Source organism: Theropithecus gelada, chromosome 7a, assembly GCF_003255815.1.
Source record: "Theropithecus gelada isolate Dixy chromosome 7a, Tgel_1.0, whole genome shotgun sequence".
Classification (NCBI taxonomy): domain Eukaryota; kingdom Metazoa; phylum Chordata; class Mammalia; order Primates; family Cercopithecidae; genus Theropithecus; species Theropithecus gelada.
Window position 1 is genome coordinate 23,594,119 of NC_037674.1, and position 18,219 is coordinate 23,612,337.

Below are 18,219 nucleotides of genomic sequence, written 5' to 3' on the forward strand. Positions count from 1 at the left end.
CAGCTACTGGGAAGGGTGAGGTGGGAGGACTGCTTAAGCCTGGAAGGTCAAGGGTGCAATGAGCTGTGATCACACCACTGCACTCCAGCCTGGGCAACAGAGTGAGACCATGTGTCAAAAATCAATAAATAGGTAGATAAATGTATTGTTAGGGCATGTCCAAGTGTAGTTACATGTAAAGAGATTTTTTGTTTCAGTGCCTTAGGAAATCAACACATTTTTAAATGACATTGAAACCACTAAAGTTAAATTTCCCTAGTGGTTTTCTTTTTTATTACAGTTAAAGTGAGAGAATGAGTAAAGTTATAGACCTGATTTCAGACCTTCAAGTTTTGCCCCGAATGGATGGAAAAATATACATTTCTACACTTGCCCAGCATAGGAGAAGGACAGTCATGGAGTCAATGTCCTGTCATTAGTACAAATAACGACTCATGGCCTGGCTTCATGGGAATTTTGAGAGATCTGTTATGCAGAGGTTAAAATACATGATTCAAAGAGTTCAGTTCAACATAAATGAACAATGCAAACAGGTAAAATATGAAAGGATAGTTTGACTTGGTAATTGACATCCATAATTTCAAGCGTTCAAGTAGAAGCTGGCAGGCTACCTCTCAGGACTACGATAAAAAGGATCCCTCACTGATTATTTTAAATGGCTCTTTCAGATAAAAGAGTCTATGATTGGCCGGGTGCAGTGGCTCACACCTGTAATCCCAGCACTTTGGGAGGCCGAGGAGGGTGGATCATGACGTCAGTTCAAGACCAGCCTGGCCAAGAGGGTGAAACCCCGTCTCTACTTAAAATGCAAAAATTAGCCGGGCATGGTGGCAGGCGCCTGTAATCCCAGATACTTGGGAGGCTGAGGCAGAGAATTGCTTGAACCCAGGAGGCGGAGGTTGCAGTGAGCCAAGATCGTGCCACTGCACGATCTGCCTGGGCAACACAGCGAGACTCTGTCTCAAAAACAAAAACAAACAAACAAAAAAGAGTTTATGATTTTTAAGTCTCCCAAATTCAAAGAATGTGGATTCCATGGCTAAGAATCACATTTATTCCTGTCTCTGGGACCTGTCTTAAAGGTATTATTAGCAAGGCATGAGAATCCACCCTGGGTAGAGTTTGAAAACCAAAGCAGTTTTATTGGTTGGCATTTAGTTTGTAAAGTATTTATCCTTCATGTAGTTCAGAAAAGTTTATATATACTTCACACATATATTCATATATTTCAAAAATCCTATCGAAAACACGGCAAAGATTAGTTAGAAAAAATCATAAGGGAATGCCAGTGATTAAAATATATATCAGCAGTCTTTTAAATGACCATAATTCTATTTTTAAGAATCTATCCTAGAAGAAAAAGTTTATGCACGAAGATGTTCATCATAGAATGCTATAGTAGAAAATGACAGATACACTCAAATGCATGAAAATAATGGAATAGATCAACTAAGATAGATACTAGATCAATATTATTTGACCATTGCCTAGGAAATCTGAATATTTTATCCTAAAACATTTCCTTTACTGTTTAAACCATTAAAACTGCATATAATGTGGAACTATAACTCTGTTTTATAAATTATGCAAGGAATATCATTAGTTGAAAAGAGGGGCTGCGTTCTCTTAATCGCTATAATAGAATTCCATAATGCCACCCCTTGGCTCTCTTGCAGATGAGGAAATAAATCCTTCTACTTGAAAACCATCCAGTCGTTAGTACTAAGCCAGACATATGTATTGAGTATGTGTTATGTACCAAGGGCTATCATGCAAGTTTTAAGAGATAAGAAATCAAGACTGAGTGTCAACTCCCAAGTCTCTTACCACTCAAATCTAAGTCACACAGGCAGTTGAAATGGCAGCCTTTTACAGAAAAGGGGAAACCCCAGGGCTCAGCAGATGGGAGCCTCCAGTTATCAAGAACTACCCACAGTGAACAGAGGCTAAGAAATGGACCTTTGCAGACTCAAAGTAAACTATGTTTTCAGAAGAAAACCCTAGGGGACCAGAACCTTATAAAGAAATAACAAGCCACGGTTGTTTCCACAGGGGCCTGTGTGGTCCGAGATGCCACCGGGAACATGAATGACACCATCATTTCTGGGATGAACTGCAATGGTTCAGCAGCATGTGGGTTGGGCTATGACTTCTCAAGATGTCGACATGAACCATGTCAGTATGGACTGATGAACAATTTCCAGGTTTGAAGCAAAATTTAAAACTGTTCATTGCCATTATTTTCATTTTTTGAATGTCACATAGAGTAAGATTTCTGAATCTGCAACTGATTGATTACTGGCTGATAAGAATCCAGCATGGAATGACTCATGTGGGAGGGAAAGGAGTCATACAGGCATTACATGGTAGCGAATCCTATGTTACATTTCCTGTGGTCAGAGACAATAGGCAGTCGTATGAATTGCATCACCAGGGAGAGATCATCTCCTGGCACTATGTGTCTTCCAGTCAGTTGTGCAAGATTTCATGGTGGAAAGGAACTTAGGTTAGTTAGCACTTGTTATGTATTTCTTTCTTTTATAATTTTAGTTTTTATTTTAGATTTGGGGAGTATCCTATATGTGCAGGTTTGTTACATGAGTGTATTGTGTGATGCTGAGATTTGGGGGTATTACAACAAGTAGCCTCTGTTCATTGTGAGTAGTTCACCCAGGTACTAAGCATAGTACTCAATAGCTAGTTTTCAACCCTTGCCATCCTCTGTCCCCCCCTAGTAGTCCCCAGTGTCCCTTGTTGCCACTTTATGTTCATGAGTACTCAATGTTTAGCTCCTACTTATAAGTGAGAATATGTTGTATTTGGTTTTCTGTTCCTGTGCTAATTTGCTTAGGATAATGGTCTCTAGCTGCATCCATGTTACCGTGAAGGACATGATTTTATTCTTTTCATGGCTGTGTAGTATTGTATGGTGTATGTGTACCACATTTTCTTTATCCAGTCCACCACTGATGGGCATCTAGGTTGATTCCATGTCTTTGCTATTATGAATTGTGCTGCACTAGACATACAAGTGCCTGTATCTTTTTGGTTGAATGATTTATTTTCTTTTGGATATATACCCAGTAAAGAGATTACTGGGTCAAATGATAGTTCTGTTTTAAGTTCACTGAGAAATCTTGGAATGCATTTCATATACGGCCTTCAGCTTAGACAAAGCCTTTGAGGTGGCCCTGGAGAGCCTGGAAGACAAGGCTAAGAGAGAAATTGTGAGTGCCAGAGGGAAGGTAAATAAGGGGGAAGTAACAATAGAAGTTAGGAAAGCTGTAGGACTTTAAACCTATTAATTTGTCTGCATGATTGGTGAGCAGAGGGAGAAGTAAATTTGTCGTGAAAGCTTCACTCTTCTGTTTTAACAACCCACAAAGAGAAATTAACTCAACTGAAGTCATTATTCCAAAATATAACTTAAATTGATAGAATCACATCATGTCTCAGATCTAAAATTATGTTTAATGAGCACAGAAATAGCAAAGGTCTGAAAAGCCTCTGTGTGCAGGAAGAAGAAAGGTTAATGGCTGTAAAAAGACTAGTAAACAGCTGAGCCCCTCCCTAAACCGTATTAAAATACTGCTTTCTGCTGGATAGAATTCCCCATCATCAAAGAAACATATGGCCACAAAGAACAGAGGGGAAAATGTCAAAATCCTTGAAACCATTTCCTTCTTTATTTTTTCCAGTATCTTCTGGATATATTGCGGTGAGCATTTATTATCTTATAAATAACCAAAAAGGCCATTTCTATTTTTAAAAAATAAAATTAAGAACGTGAGAATGGGCCAGGTACAGTGGCTCATGCCTACAATCCCAGCCCTTTGGGAGGCTGAGGCGGGCAGATCACTTGAGGTCAGGAGTTCAAGACCAGCCTGGCCAAAATGGTGAAATCCCGTGTCTACTAGAAATACAAAATTTAGCGGGGCGTGGTGGCAGGTGCCTGTAATCCCAGCTACTTGGAAGGCTGAGGTACAAGAATTGCTTGAACCCAGGAGGCAGAGGTTGCAATGAGCCAAGATCGTGCCAATGCACTCCAGCCTGGGCGATAGAGCGAGACTCCGTTTCAAACAAACAAACAAACAAACAAACAAACAAGAATGTGAAAGTGAGAAAGAAGCAGGGGGAAAAAATCTAGCTGAAAGCAATTTGCTTATGAAATAGATTCCAAATCACAGGAAGTCTCCTTACTTGTACCTCTCTTCTCAAGGTCATGAGCATGGTATCAGGCTTTGGCCCCCTCATCACTGCGGGAATCTTTTCTGCAACGCTCTCCTCCGCCCTGGCTTCCCTTGTCAGCGCACCCAAAGTGTTTCAGGTAATACAAGCACAACAGCTTGTGCTTCTCCCTATTGCTGTTTCCACAGAATGTGAAGCAAGCTGAAATATTCATTCTCACTGGCAATCATTTTCCATCATTTTCTGAAACAGTTAATGTTTGCATTTGGCTCAAGTGCTATGTCTGCCATATAGTCAAGATCGATTCAAATAATATAAAGAATGATAAAGTGCAGTGTTAACTTGTGCCTCATCTTGTGTATCACTTAATCTTTCCCCAAATCTTCCCGTTTGAATCACCTAGAGAAAATGACTGTGCATAGCTATAAATGACAAATGTCTTCTCTTCTTTTCCATTAGGCTCTGTGCAAGGACAACATCTACAAAGCTCTGCAGTTTTTTGCAAAGGGATACGGGAAAAACAATGAACCCCTGAGAGGATATATTCTCACTTTTCTTATAGCCATGGCATTTATTCTTATTGGTTTGTAAAGTTTTCTTGTTTGGATTGAAAACCAAAGAATTCTGATTATTCATAGGGCTTTCCTTTTAGTTTGAAAAATTACCCGTTTCATGTTTAGGATCCCATTTGGGAATATTGGCATCTAAGAAGGAAATGAGAAATCCTTGTGTGTAGAGGGCCTTTGAGGAACTCGAGGTAGACTTTGAATTTTAATCTATTCTTTGAATCTGAGTGTTTGAAATCCATCCAACCAAAGGCAGCTGAATCCTTCTTCCCACCTGCCTGAAACTGTCTAAATCCAGAGTCTCCCCCAGCTGCCATAACTACTGGCCTGATGGCTAGCAGAATTGAATTGCCTGTTAGTGTTTCTGGGAATGTGGTCCACTGAGCATCTATCTCGCAATCACCTGGGGTGTTTGGGCGAGTGCGGAGACTTCAGGCCCAATTCCAGAGTAACTGAGTCAGACTCTCTGAGGGTAAGGAGTCTACATTTCACAAGTCTACATTTCAAGTAGACCACTGGTATTTGAGAACCACTTACCTAGACTATAATCTTGGCTTCCTCTCCCCAGGTGATATAGAAACAGCTACATAATCTTGGAGAGGCACATTCATCAACTTAAACTTGCGCATGTCTCACTCCTCCCTAAGGCCTCACCTCTGCTGATGAGCATATCAGAGGAAAAGAAGCAGAAGGCAGAGGACTTTGGGAGCCACACACAGGCGGGCAGAGACTTCTTCAGCACGGCAGTGCCAAGCAATGAGGGCTCCTCATCATTACATGTTGAACTCAGGAAGGCACTATAATTCATGAATCCTCATAGCATTTGTATGAGGCTGAAGAAGGGAATTTGTAACTCTCTGTGTTTGTTAGATTTTTAAAAATTAACTTAAAAGTGATTTCATATAGAGATGTTTCAATTATGTAATTTAGCCTTTAAGATCTCAAATCATTGCCTCATGCTGCATTTAAGTGAGTGAGCAACCAAAGTTTTAAAAGTCTTGTATACATTAGATAATATCATTTAAAGTCATTCTTTCAGAACAAGTGGATTGGCTCCATGCATAAGCATCATGGCAGCTGTTTTGCCTACTTTCTTGTCGGTATCCATGTTCCAGAATCACACCCAGCTGCCTGCATTTGCATCATTGCATCACTTGCACCATTGCATCATTTGCATCATTGAGGGTGATAGGTGTCTGACCTTCAGATAAAGGATGACGTCTCTATATTTTTTCTTGTATTGCCCAGTAAAAAATCCAACTGGAATTAAATCATACCAGATATTTACTCCTGAGGCAAAAGTATTTTTGGACCAGGCACAGTGGCTCACGCCTGTTCATCCCGGCACTTTGGGAGGCTGAGGTGGGCAGGTCACTCGAGGTCAGGAGTTCAAGACCAGCCCAGCCTACATGGTGAAACCTTGTCTCTACTAAAAATACAAAGATTACCTGGGCATGGTGGCAGGCACCTATAGTCCCAGCTACTAGGGAGGCTGAGGCAGGAGAGTCGCTTGAACCCGGGAGGCAGAGGTTGCCGTGAGCTGAGATTGTGCCATTGCACTCCAGGCTAGGCGACAAGAGCTAGACTCTATCTCAAAATAATAATAATAATAATAATAATAATAATAATAATAATAATATATTTGGCTAGCCTTGAGAGGCAGAACTCTCTAGAGATGTGGAAAAGGCAGGAATGACAAAGAGTCCTGAAAATCAGAGAACACATATTGGGTCTATGCACGGAGATTTCCACTAGGGAGTTTTCGGTGCACTGGTATTTAACCAATACCCTGCAGAGCCTATTTATTGCATACATAACAGTTAAAGAACACAGGATTAGATGCCTCCAGAAAAGCTGCAGGGGAGTTAATTGTATGCCCAGTCCCACACCTACCCATTGCCACTTGAACATTTTGTAGGTAGGGGTCTCAATTGTCTATTTTCTGATTGGTAGACTTTTTTATTTCTTACTTTATAGAAACCCTAGCTAAGAGTAAATATGTATCCCCCAAAGAAAAATGACTAACTTCTTAAACTTTGACAGATGCTCGCTATGTTTTCAATTTCCAAATAAAGTCAAGCTTCCAGGCTGTAACAGCTGTTCAGCCCCTGGTCTCATCACTCATACGTACATGTTCAATTCTGTTACTTTTACAGCGGAACTGAACACCATTGCTCCCATCATCTCCAACTTTTTCCTGGCCTCATATGCACTTATTAATTTCTCCTGCTTCCATGCCTCTTATGCCAAATCTCCAGGTAAGCTGACTTCCAAAACTAAAATATGCCTAAGCAAACAGTTAGTTTGTCTCAATAAAATGAAATAAGTCAGTGAAAAGTGTTCAATCTGTGTTTATATGTTTCCTTATATCCTAGTAGGAAGCGTAATCTACTTTATTTTGGTGAGTTTGGGGATGAGTTTTGAAATAGAAAAAGAATCATTTGAGCAATGGCCTTTTTGACCAACCGTAAAGTCAATTTTCTCCCGTGGCAATAAATTATTCATTGCAAGAGAAACTACATTTATTTCAGCAGTAGAAAAACACCACTATTTATTTCCAGGGTGAAAGTGACCACAGAAGTGGAATTAATGTATATATTTGAAACTTCCTTACTATCAATTTGTTTCCTGCCCATGGTGCAGAAGAGAAGGATGAGTAGTTCCCATAATTACCTGCTGAGTGGAGGCAATGTAGACAGGCTGCATTGATGCTGGTGGCATCAGTGCACCCTTTGGGCTGTGGTTTAAAGTTGTTCAAAATTTCACACCAAAGAGCCTTCCCCTTTCTAGTCACTCCTCACCTCTTCTTTGCTTTCATTGTCCACTACAGTTTCTTCTGCCTTTCTACCAGAATAGAGACTTGTCATTACCTACCTTCAGAAAGATCTCCATCTTGAGAACTTTTACCGGATATATAAACACATTTCCACTCATTCAGGGCCTGACAAGATATTAAGCCTCCTTTGGAAAACTTGCTGCCAATAAGACAAAATATAGATGGAAGACCAACCTTAATCTAACGAATACTAGGCTACAGAAAGTAACAGAGGACTTTCTGTTTCTTTGTGTGTTTTGTTAACGCAGAAATGTGTGACTCCATGCCATGTTATGGCCACTTCTGACAAATAAGGTGAAATAGTAGACAGCCAGGGAAAAGAGTGCAAAGGAGAATGGGAAAGAGGGGGAGAGAGAGAGGAAAATATAGAAAAGCATATAGAGGGAGACACATGGATACGCAAACCCAGAAACTGTCTCTCTCTCTCTCTCTCTCTCTCACACACACACACACACACACACACACACACACACACACACGGACGGGAACCCAGACTCAGAGAAAAATAAGGCTATTTTCAATGATGTCCTTGAAGTGCTATGTCCATCTTGTGGCCATTTAGGAAATTGCTCCCAAACACGTAAAGTTCTGTTGTGTTTTGGCAACTCCTATATTAAAACGTACCCCATTCATTAACAAAAGGTGCCCTTCAAATCAGAGCTTTTCCCTTCTGTCCATACGGTCTTCCACTTGCTTCCATTTCAGGATACTAAGAGAACACAGAAAACCCCCATACATGTGCACACTGTGAGAAATATTTTCATTGCAAAATGCATGACATATTAACACATTGGGTTTCAGAAGCCTTTGCTAGCCATTGAGTTTAAAAAGCCATTTCTCCTGCTTTATTCATCAATTATTATTTCTGAAAAGGCAAACACTGTCCTCTTAGGGTAATGGAAGAGCTACCAGGAAGTCAAGCAGATTGACTCTTGATGATTACTCTGCCTTCTCCATGGGAGCAAAAAACCCATTTTTTTCACTTTTTCTTTCTCGGACAACCAAGAACTTTCTCCTTCCCACCTGGTAGATCCCACTCTTTCTATTCCTCCTACCTCTTTTCAGTTCCTGATGGCATAAATACCAGATGCTTAAGGTTTGGAAGTTTGGGAAGACGGTCAGGAGCACGGAGTATGGAGGGTCCTGAATGGCACATTTTTCAGATGCTTAACATTTCCTAAACTTTACAGCATTCTGTTTGGTGTAAGTACCATCTTCATAGACCAGGGACCCAAGATCATAGGAAAATAAGCACAGAGCCTGGAAATTGACCTAAAAGTTCTGATTCTTTATGTCAGGAAAAAGGCACGTTACCTGCATTCTTATAATAGTCGGTGGCGTGATCGTGGTAGAGTGGAAGTTTTCCTTCTGCATATTTTATTTTCAGGATGGAGACCTGCGTATGGAATTTACAACATGTGGGTATCTCTTTTTGGAGCTGTTTTGTGCTGTGCAGTCATGTTTGTCATCAACTGGTGGGCAGCTGTCATCACCTATGTCATTGAATTCTTCCTCTATGTCTATGTGACTTATAAGAAGCCAGGTAAGATAATAAGGACTGTATGGAATAGGGTTTCCAAATCACTCTCTAACTGCTCATTTATTAAGCATTTTTATGTGCTTAGGTGAGGCATATGTAAGGAGTATATTAATAATATCATGGAATATAATAGTAACAATAGTTGGGGCTGGGCACAGTGGCTCACGCCTGTGCTCCCAGCACTTCAGGAGGCTGAGGAGGGTGGATCACGAGGTCAGGAGTTCAAGACCATCCTGGTCAACATGGTGAAACCCCGTCTCTACTAAAAATACAAAAATTAGCCGGGCGTGGTGGCGGGCCCCTGTAATCCCAGCTACTCAAGAGGCTGAGGCAGGAGAATCGCTTGAAACCGGAAGGCAGAGGTTGCAGTGAGTTGAGATCATGCCACTGCACTCCAGCCTGGGCAACAAGAGCGAAACTCCATCTCAAATAATAATAATAATAGCAATAGTTAACCTCGTTGAGCACCTATTATATACCATGCACTCATTCAATCCTCACAATACTATTAGTGCCATTTTACAGATGAAGAAACTGGGGTTCAAAGAGTTGACTACTTACCAAAGTAATAATCAGGATGTGATGGATCTGACCATATAACCAGCACGTGTATGATACCAAACCAACCCGACAAGCTTTCCATTACTTCACTTTGTTTCTGATGTCCTGATAAATTAGACATAGTCCCTGTGCTCAAGGAGTTCACAGAGTCACACTTAAGGAATTAATTATGATACAAAATAGTAACCACTATGAGAGTAATATGAGCAAATTGCTGAGAAAAGGGGAGGGAAGGATTAACTTTGGAGTTATCCAGGAAAACTTTCTGGTTCCTAACTTATGTTCACAGAGTCAAACACTCAGTGGACATTTAACGAATATTTTTTAAATGAATAAATAAATTAGTTTTTTTTTTTAAAAAAAAAAAAGCAAGCAACTGGGGTTTGGTTAATCAGAGTCGGGGAATGGTATTCTGGGCAGAAGGTGAAGCATGAATGACAGTAAGGACACATACAAGTGCGGGGCGGCATATTTGGGAAGGCTCAAGGCCTTCAACACACAGAAGGCTCCTGAGTGATGGGGAGAAGGATCACAGAGGGAGCCTGGAAGAGTGGTGGGGGCCAGATAAATAAGAAACTTAAAGGTCATGCCAAAGAATCTGATGTTGTGAGCAACAGGAAGATGGCACAGGCTAATCAATTGAAGAAACAATTGGATCTGAACTTTGGGTGTTGACTTTAGTACCAGGGATATTAAATCTAGGAGGGGCTGCAGACAGTGCGGTGCAGGGAAACCCAGAGCCACCCTCACATTCTCTGTTCCCTTACTCTGCCAGTAAAGCAGAGATTGTAGTAACTACCTTGGAGGGGTCTGTTTAGCTTTTATTTATTTCTTTACATATTGTTAACATCATGTATAACTTACATATGGAAAAATTCATCCCTTTTAAATTGGCTGTCTGTATGTTTTGACAAACTGGTACAGTGTTGTAACCATCATCAAGATACAGGATATTTCCATCATCCTCACAAGTTCCCTTATACCCCTGTGTAGTCAATCTCCACCCTCCAACTTAGCCTCAGGCAGCTGCTTTTCTGATGTCTGATCCTGTAGCTTTGCCTTTTCCAAAATACCATATAAATAGAAACATACAAGATATAGCCTTTGAGAAGACTTCCTTTCACTTAGCAGAATGCTTTTAGATTTACCCATGCTGTTGCATATGTAAGTGGTTTATTCTTTGGTGTTGCTGAGTAGGATTCTATTGTATGAATACATCACATATATTCTTAAATTCTATTCACCAGTTGATGGTCATCTGAGTTGTTTTCAGTTTAGGTCCACAGGACTTTATGTGGACTTATGTTTTCATTTTTCCCTTGGGTAAATATCTGGTAGTGGGATTTATGATTAAATAGTAAGTGTATATATAACTTTATAAGAAACTGCCAAACTGTTTTCTGTGGTAGCAGTATTATTTTCCATTCCTACGAGCCATGAATGAGAGAGTCCTAGATGCTCCACATTTTTGTCAGCATGTATTACTGCCAGTTGATTTTTTAAAAGCCATTCTAATAGATGTGTAGTGCCACCTCATTGTGGTTTAATTTGCATTTTCCCAATGATTAACGATGTTGAACATCTTATTTGCCATCCATATATCTTTTTTAGCCAAGTGTCTGTTTAAATCTTTTGCTCATGTTTTAGTTGTTTTCTTATTATTCAGTAATGAGAGTTCTTTATCTATTCTGGACACAAATCCTTTAGTAGCATGTGTTTTGCAAATATTTTCTCTGGATCTGTGGTTTCTCTATTTTCCTTACAATTTGTTTTGAAGAATAAAACTTCTGAGTTTTTGTGAAGTCTAATTTATCTTTTTTTTTTTTAATGGCTTACCATGTTGCATCTGATCTAAGATATCTTTTCCTAATCAAAAGTCACAAACTTCTAGAAGTTTAAATGCTTTGGAAATTATATTTAGGTCTATTATCCATTTTGAGTTAATTTTTGTACATGATGTGAGGTATCATTCAAGGTTCACTTTTTACATATAAACGTCCAATTGACTAGTAGAGTTTTTATCCCTATTTAAAATAAACGGCCTAAGGTATGCTTAATGCCTGATGCACCATCAACACTTAATCAATATTGATCTTCTTTATCTCCAGATAATTATCATTCACCCATTTCCCTGGATCTCCAGGAGAATAGGTTTTGTCTGTCATCTGGGGTGTATCTGTACATTCTTGCCAGGGACTTCCTCTCATAAACCTTGGAAGATCTATTTAATACTTAAATTTGTTTAAAAAAAAAAAAAAAAAAAAAAAAAAGCCGGGCACGGTGGCTCATGCACACTTTGGGAGGCCGAGGCAGGTGGATCACAAGGTCAGGAGATCGAGACCATCCTGGCTAACATGGTGAAACCCCATCTCTACTAAAAACACACAAAAAAGCATTAGCCGGGCGTGGTGGGGGGTGCCTGTAGTCCCAGCTACTTGGGAGGCTGAGGCAGGAGAATGGCGTGAACCCAGGAGGCAGAGCTTGGAGTGAGCCAAGATGGTGCCACTGCACTCCAGCCTGGGCGAGAGCAAGACTCCGTCTCAAAAAAAAAAGGGGGGGGGGTGGGGGGGGAGGGATGGTAGAGCTGATCTCCCTTATGATGAAGATTAAGTATTAGCTTCTCACAGATCAAACTAAAATGTTTGCTAAAGAACCTTGACCTTCTTCATAGAATTCTAGAAGTAAGAATTCCCATGCTATTCAGTTTTACTGTTCAAAATATAAAGATTACTGCACACTTTCTGTGTATACAGAAATGCTGCTTCTCTTTTCAATTTAAGAATTTGGGCCAGGTGCGGTGGCTCACGCCTATAATCCCAACACTTTGAGAGGCGGAGATGGGTGGATCACAAAGTCAGGAGTTTGAGACCAGTCTGACTAATATGGTGAAACCCTGTCTCTACTAAAAATACAAAAATTATCCAGGCATGGTGGCAGGTGCCTGTGGTCCCAGCTACTCAGGAGGCTGAGGCAGGAAAATCTCTCAAACCTGGGGGGCGGAGGTTACCGTGAGCCAAAATCGCACCACTGCACTCCAGCCTGGTGACAGAGAGAAACTCCATCTCAAAAAAAAAAAAAAAAAAAAGTGTGACGATGCTTTGATTTTTATTCAGGGATTGACCAGTTTCCCAAGTCTATCTGCCTGCAACGTGGTTATCGCACAGCCTTTCCCACCAAGCAAGATTTCTAGGACTGCAGTTGTACAGTCTGATCCTTTGCTGGAATGAAGCCTTTGCTTCTGAAGATTCACATAGTATTCATAGAAGGATACAAAGTGCTTTTTAGGAAATCCCGCACTATATTTTCTCTAATGTGGGCACTCATCGTTGCTGGCATAGCCAGGGAAAATCATAGAAGGGAATGACTTGTAAGAATTATTCATGGTACACAGAGGAAAGGTCAGTGCTTCTTATGCCAATTTACTCCTTTATCCACAGATGTGAACTGGGGCTCCTCCACACAGGCTCTTTCCTATGTGAGTGCTTTAGACAACGCTCTGGAATTAACCACAGTGGAAGACCATGTAAAAAACTTCAGGTAAAGCTGGTGTCTCAGGCATCCTAGTGTTGTTCCACCTTAGAAGTGGCTCTCCTTTATGAGAGACAAGGGCATTCAAGTAGTTATAAGCTTTAGAGGTACCTTCTAAAAATAAGCAGCCATACAAAACTGCTACATTTTCATGACAGCACCTCCTGTGAGTGAGTGCTTCTTTCCTTCCACACCCTACTCTGCCCACCCCAAACTACAGCCCCTCATAATGCCAGGTGTCACCTTCCATGCGTGGAGATAGCAAAGTGGACTAAGTAATGTGACTTCAGAGAGATGATCCTAAATCCCCACACACATTATTCTGCAATTGTTTCCATTTCACTTAAGGCTTTAGGGCTTACTGAATTCTCTTAAGAGTAACACTTTTTGCTTTTCATTAGTTGTATCTTATTTTGAATGAAATCTGAAACACAAGCTTGTATGAAGAATGAAAGAAAGTAACATAAAAATCTTGCTTGGAGAGGAACAGATTGCCTTGGGATTTGGGGTAGGTGGCTAGAGGAAAAAGGAGAGGGGGACTGTATTAGTCCATTTTCATACTGCTATGAAGAGATACCCAAGACTGGGTAATTTATAATTTTTAAAAAAGAGGTTTAATGGACTCACAGTTCCACCTGGCTGGGGAGGCCTCACAATCTTGGCAGAAGGCAAAGGGGGAGCAAAGGCATGTCTTACATGGCAGCAGGCAAGGGGGTGTGTGCAGGGGAACTGCCCTTTATAAAATCATCAGTTCTTGGGAGACCTATTCACTGTCAGGAGAACAGCACAGGAAAACCCACCCCCATGATTCAATTACCTCCCACTGGGTCCCTCCCATAACACATGGGGATTATGGGAACTATAATTCAAGATGAGATTTAGGTGGGGACACAGCCCAAACCATGTCATTCCATCCCGGGCCCCTCCCAAATTTCATGTCCTCACATTTCAAAATTAATCATGCCTTCCCAACAGTCCCCCAAAATCTTAACTCATTTCATCATTAACTCACAAGTCCACAGTCCAAAGTCTCATCTGAGACAAAGCATGTCCCTTCTGCCTATGAGCCTATAACATCAAAAGCAAGTTAGTTACTTCCTAGCTAAAATGGGAATACAGGCATTTGGTAAATACACCTGTTCCAAATGGGAGAAATTGGCCAAAACAGAGGGGCTACAGGCCCCATGCAAGTCCGAAATCCGGTGGGGTAGTAAAATCTTAAAGCTCCAAAATGATCTCCTTTGACTCCTTGTCTCATATCCAGGTCATATTGATGCAAGGTGGGTTCCCATGGTGTTGGGCAGCTCTGCCCCTGTGGCTTTGCAGGGTACAGCCTCCCTTCTGGTTGCTTTCACTGGCTGGTGTTGAGTGTCTGCAGCTTTTCCAGGTGCACGGTGCAAACTGTCGGTGGATCTATCATTCTGGGGTCTAGACGACTGTGGCCTCTTCTCACAGCTCTACTAGGCAGTGCCCCAGTGGGGAGTCTGTCTGGGAGCTCCAACCCCACATTTCCCTTCTGCACTGCCCTAGCAGAGGTTCTCCATGAGTGCTCTGCCCCTGCAGCACACCTCTGCCTGGATATCCAGGCATCTCCATACATCCTCTGATATCTAGGAGGAGGTTCTCAAACCTCAATTCTTGTCTTCTATGCACCCACAGGACCAACACCACATGAAAGCTGCCAAGGCTTGGGACTTGCACCCTCTGAAGCCACCACCCAAGCTATACCTTGGCCCCTCATATCCATGGCTGGAGCGGCTAGGACACAGGGCACCAAGTCCCTAGGCTGCACACAGCAGGGGGGCCCTGGACCATGCCCAGGAAACCATATTTCCCTCCTGGGCCTCCAGGCCTGCTATGCAAGGGGCTGCTGTGAAGTTCTCTGACATGCCCTGGAAATATTTTCCCCATTGTCTTGGTGATTAGCATTTGCCTCCTTTTTACTTATGCAAATTTCTACAGCCAGCTTGAATTTCTCCCCAGAAAATGATTTTTTCTTTTCTACTGCAAATTTTTCCAACTTTTTTGCTCTGCTCCCCCTTGAACACTTTGCTGCTTAGAAATTTCTTCTGCCGGATACCTAAATCATCTCTCTCAAGTTCAAAGTTTCACAGATTTCTAGGGCAGAGGCAACATGCTGCCAGTATCTTTGCATAACAAGAGTGACCTTTTCTCCAGTTCCCAAGGAGTTCCTCATCTCCATCTGAGACCACCTCAGCCTGGACTTGGTTGTCCATATCACTATCAGCATTTTGGTCAAAGCCATTGAATAAGTCTCTATGAAGTTCCAAACTTTTATACATCTTCCTTTCTTCTGAGCCCTCCAAGTCCCTAGGAAGTTCCAAACTTTTCCACATTTTTCTATCTTCTTCTGAGCCCTCCAAACTGTTCCAACCTCTGCCTGTTACACATGGTTCCAAAGTCACTTCCACATTTTTGGGTACCTTTACAGCAACACCCCACTCTACAGGTACCAGTTTTAGTCCATTTTCATGCTGCTATGAAGAAATACACAAGACTGGGTAATTTTTCTAGAAAAAAAGATTCGATGGACTCATAGTTCCACATGGCTGAGGAGGCCTCACAATCATGGCAGAGGGTGAAGGAGGAGCAAAGTTACGTCTTACATGGTGGCAGGCAAGAGAGTGTACGCAGGGGAACTGCCCTTAATAAAACCATCAGGTCTCTTCAGACTTACTCACTATCATGAGAACAGCATAGGAAAATCTGTCCCCATGATTCAGTTACTTCCCACTGGGTCCCTCTCACAATACGTGGGGATTATGGAAGCTACAATTCAAGATGAGATTTGGGTGGGAACACAGACAAACCATATCAGGGACCACAAGACTACTTTTTCCTTACTTCACACTTTTGCTATGACTAACTGAACTGAGAACACAAACATGTCAAGATGGACAGGCAGGATGATTCAAGAATTCTAGTGCAAAACCCATAAAATAGGGGAGAGGTTGTCCCATTTTTCCAAGCCTGTGTACCTGTCATCCCATTGGAATGGTTCTAAGGTTACAGACTTCTTGCAGTGGCCCATTCTCACATCTATTTTTCACTTCCAGGCCCCAATGCATTGTCTTAACAGGGGGACCCATGACAAGACCTGCTCTCCTGGACATAACTCACGCCTTTACCAAGAACAGTGGCCTTTGCATCTGCTGTGAAGTCTTTGTGGTAAGAGTCACTTCACCCCAGGGAAGTGCTTTTTCCTCCCTGCTTGCCTTGGATTATTTTGGGTGAAGAGAAAAGGTACATGCAGTGATAGGAAAATAGAAAAAAAAAAACAGTTTATAGGAGAGCCCTCTACCTTGATTCATAGAGCAAAGACGAGCAAGAGCCCGTGATCCTGAATTTAAACAGGTAGATGTAAAGTGTTTCAGATTTCATAAGAGACCAACTAAAAGTGACAAATATTTCCAAGTGATGGCCTTTGAGTCAAGAAAAAGATAGCTGGCTCAGAAATAAAGTGAAGGCATTTGGGGTGATAACTGTCTACAGAAATATAAAAGGATGGAATGAGCCAGATAGAGCACTATTACAGAGATTAACTGATGAGGAAAGAACCAGACATAATGGCCTTAAATGACAGCACATGGAATTTAGATTAAATATTTGGATAAGTTTGATGACACTGCAGATACTCAAAAAACTAAACCAAGTTTTTCATGTCTTAGATAAACATTCAGAGCTAAATGAATTATTTTTGTTCAGGAAATATGAGGTAGACTGATAATAACCTATTGGTGACTTCCCTAGGAGGTATTCAAAACTGGTGCTAGTAATTTAACCATAATTGTTGACCAATCTCTCAAGTGTGGAGAAAGCGTTAAAATAATAATAAAATAATAAGCCGAAGGGTGCGGTGGCTCACGCCTGTAATCCCAGCACTTTGGGAGGCCAAGGTGCGTGGATCACCTGAGGTCAAGAGTTCGAGACCAGCCTGAAGAACCTGGAGAAACCCTGTCTCTACTAAAAATACAAAAATTAGCCAGGCATGGTAGTATATGCCTGTAATCCCAGCTACTCAGGAGGCTGAGGCAGGAGAATCGCTTGAACCTGGGAGGTGGAGGTTGTGGTGAGTCAAGATCGCACCACTGCATTCCAGCCTGGGCTACAGAGCAAGACTCCATCATCATCATCTTAATAATAATAATAATAATAATAATAATAATAATAATGATAAAGTCTAAGTCTTCCATACTAGCCCACCTCTACTTGTATTCCCCCCCCACACACACACACACACCACTCAAAATTCTCAGCTAACAATGTATTTTTATAGTACTTAAGTACTTGCCTATTCTTCAAACCATTTTTCTTCAAAGCATTTTTCTACAGTTTTTCTTATTGGAGCCCCACAATAGCCTAGTGAAGCAGGACAGAAAAGTACCCTGTTCCCATTTTACTCATTGGGAAAGTGAGATTCAGGAAAATTAAGTTATTGCACTGGATCACACAACAAGAAAGTGGTAGAGCCAAGATATCAGTCCGGGTCACACAAGTGTGCTAAGTGTCACACCTTGAGGAGAAAGCCTTAGCACACTTGCATCCTTGGGAGTACTATTAGAATCCAGCACCACTACTTAAATCTCCAATACCTGCCAAGGAATGGGGCTGTCAGGAAGTCAGGTGACTTTCAAGCCAGTCAACTCTGCCATGATGCTGGGGGCTAATTTACCATATGTCATTGTGATCAGCACTTAAGCATCTCTTTACACTTGGCAATATTCTAAATGCTCTATGAAGCAGTTGTTCATATTCTCTTTCCTCTCAGTGCTTATATGACAGTAATTCAAACAATATAACTTAATGCAATTATCTGGTAGGAGATGGAGAGACTCCTACTGAGTACTTGTGAGATTGACAGGTTAAGTAATGACCAACTGTGACTCCAGAGAATTTTTAAAAATCTTATCAAGCACCTCTCTCTCACATTATCAACTTTGGTGCCCTGGATTGGTGGATTTCATTTTGGACAATGTAAT

The 18,219-nt window shown here is 41.3% G+C and overlaps 1 protein-coding gene across 1 annotated transcript in view; it reads left to right on the plus strand.

Annotated features, from left to right (window-relative positions):
• SLC12A1 (solute carrier family 12 member 1) overlaps positions 1 to 18,219 on the plus strand; it is a 101,145-nt gene that overhangs the window by 37,236 nt on the left and 45,690 nt on the right. Inside the window, exons 11-17 of the mRNA XM_025389964.1 lie at positions 2,053 to 2,204; positions 4,220 to 4,327; positions 4,648 to 4,771; positions 6,911 to 7,012; positions 8,978 to 9,133; positions 13,129 to 13,228; positions 16,297 to 16,408. Of these exons, the coding sequence (XP_025245749.1) occupies positions 2,053 to 2,204; positions 4,220 to 4,327; positions 4,648 to 4,771; positions 6,911 to 7,012; positions 8,978 to 9,133; positions 13,129 to 13,228; positions 16,297 to 16,408 (854 nt within the window). The remainder of the gene's footprint in view (positions 1 to 2,052; positions 2,205 to 4,219; positions 4,328 to 4,647; positions 4,772 to 6,910; positions 7,013 to 8,977; positions 9,134 to 13,128; positions 13,229 to 16,296; positions 16,409 to 18,219) is intronic.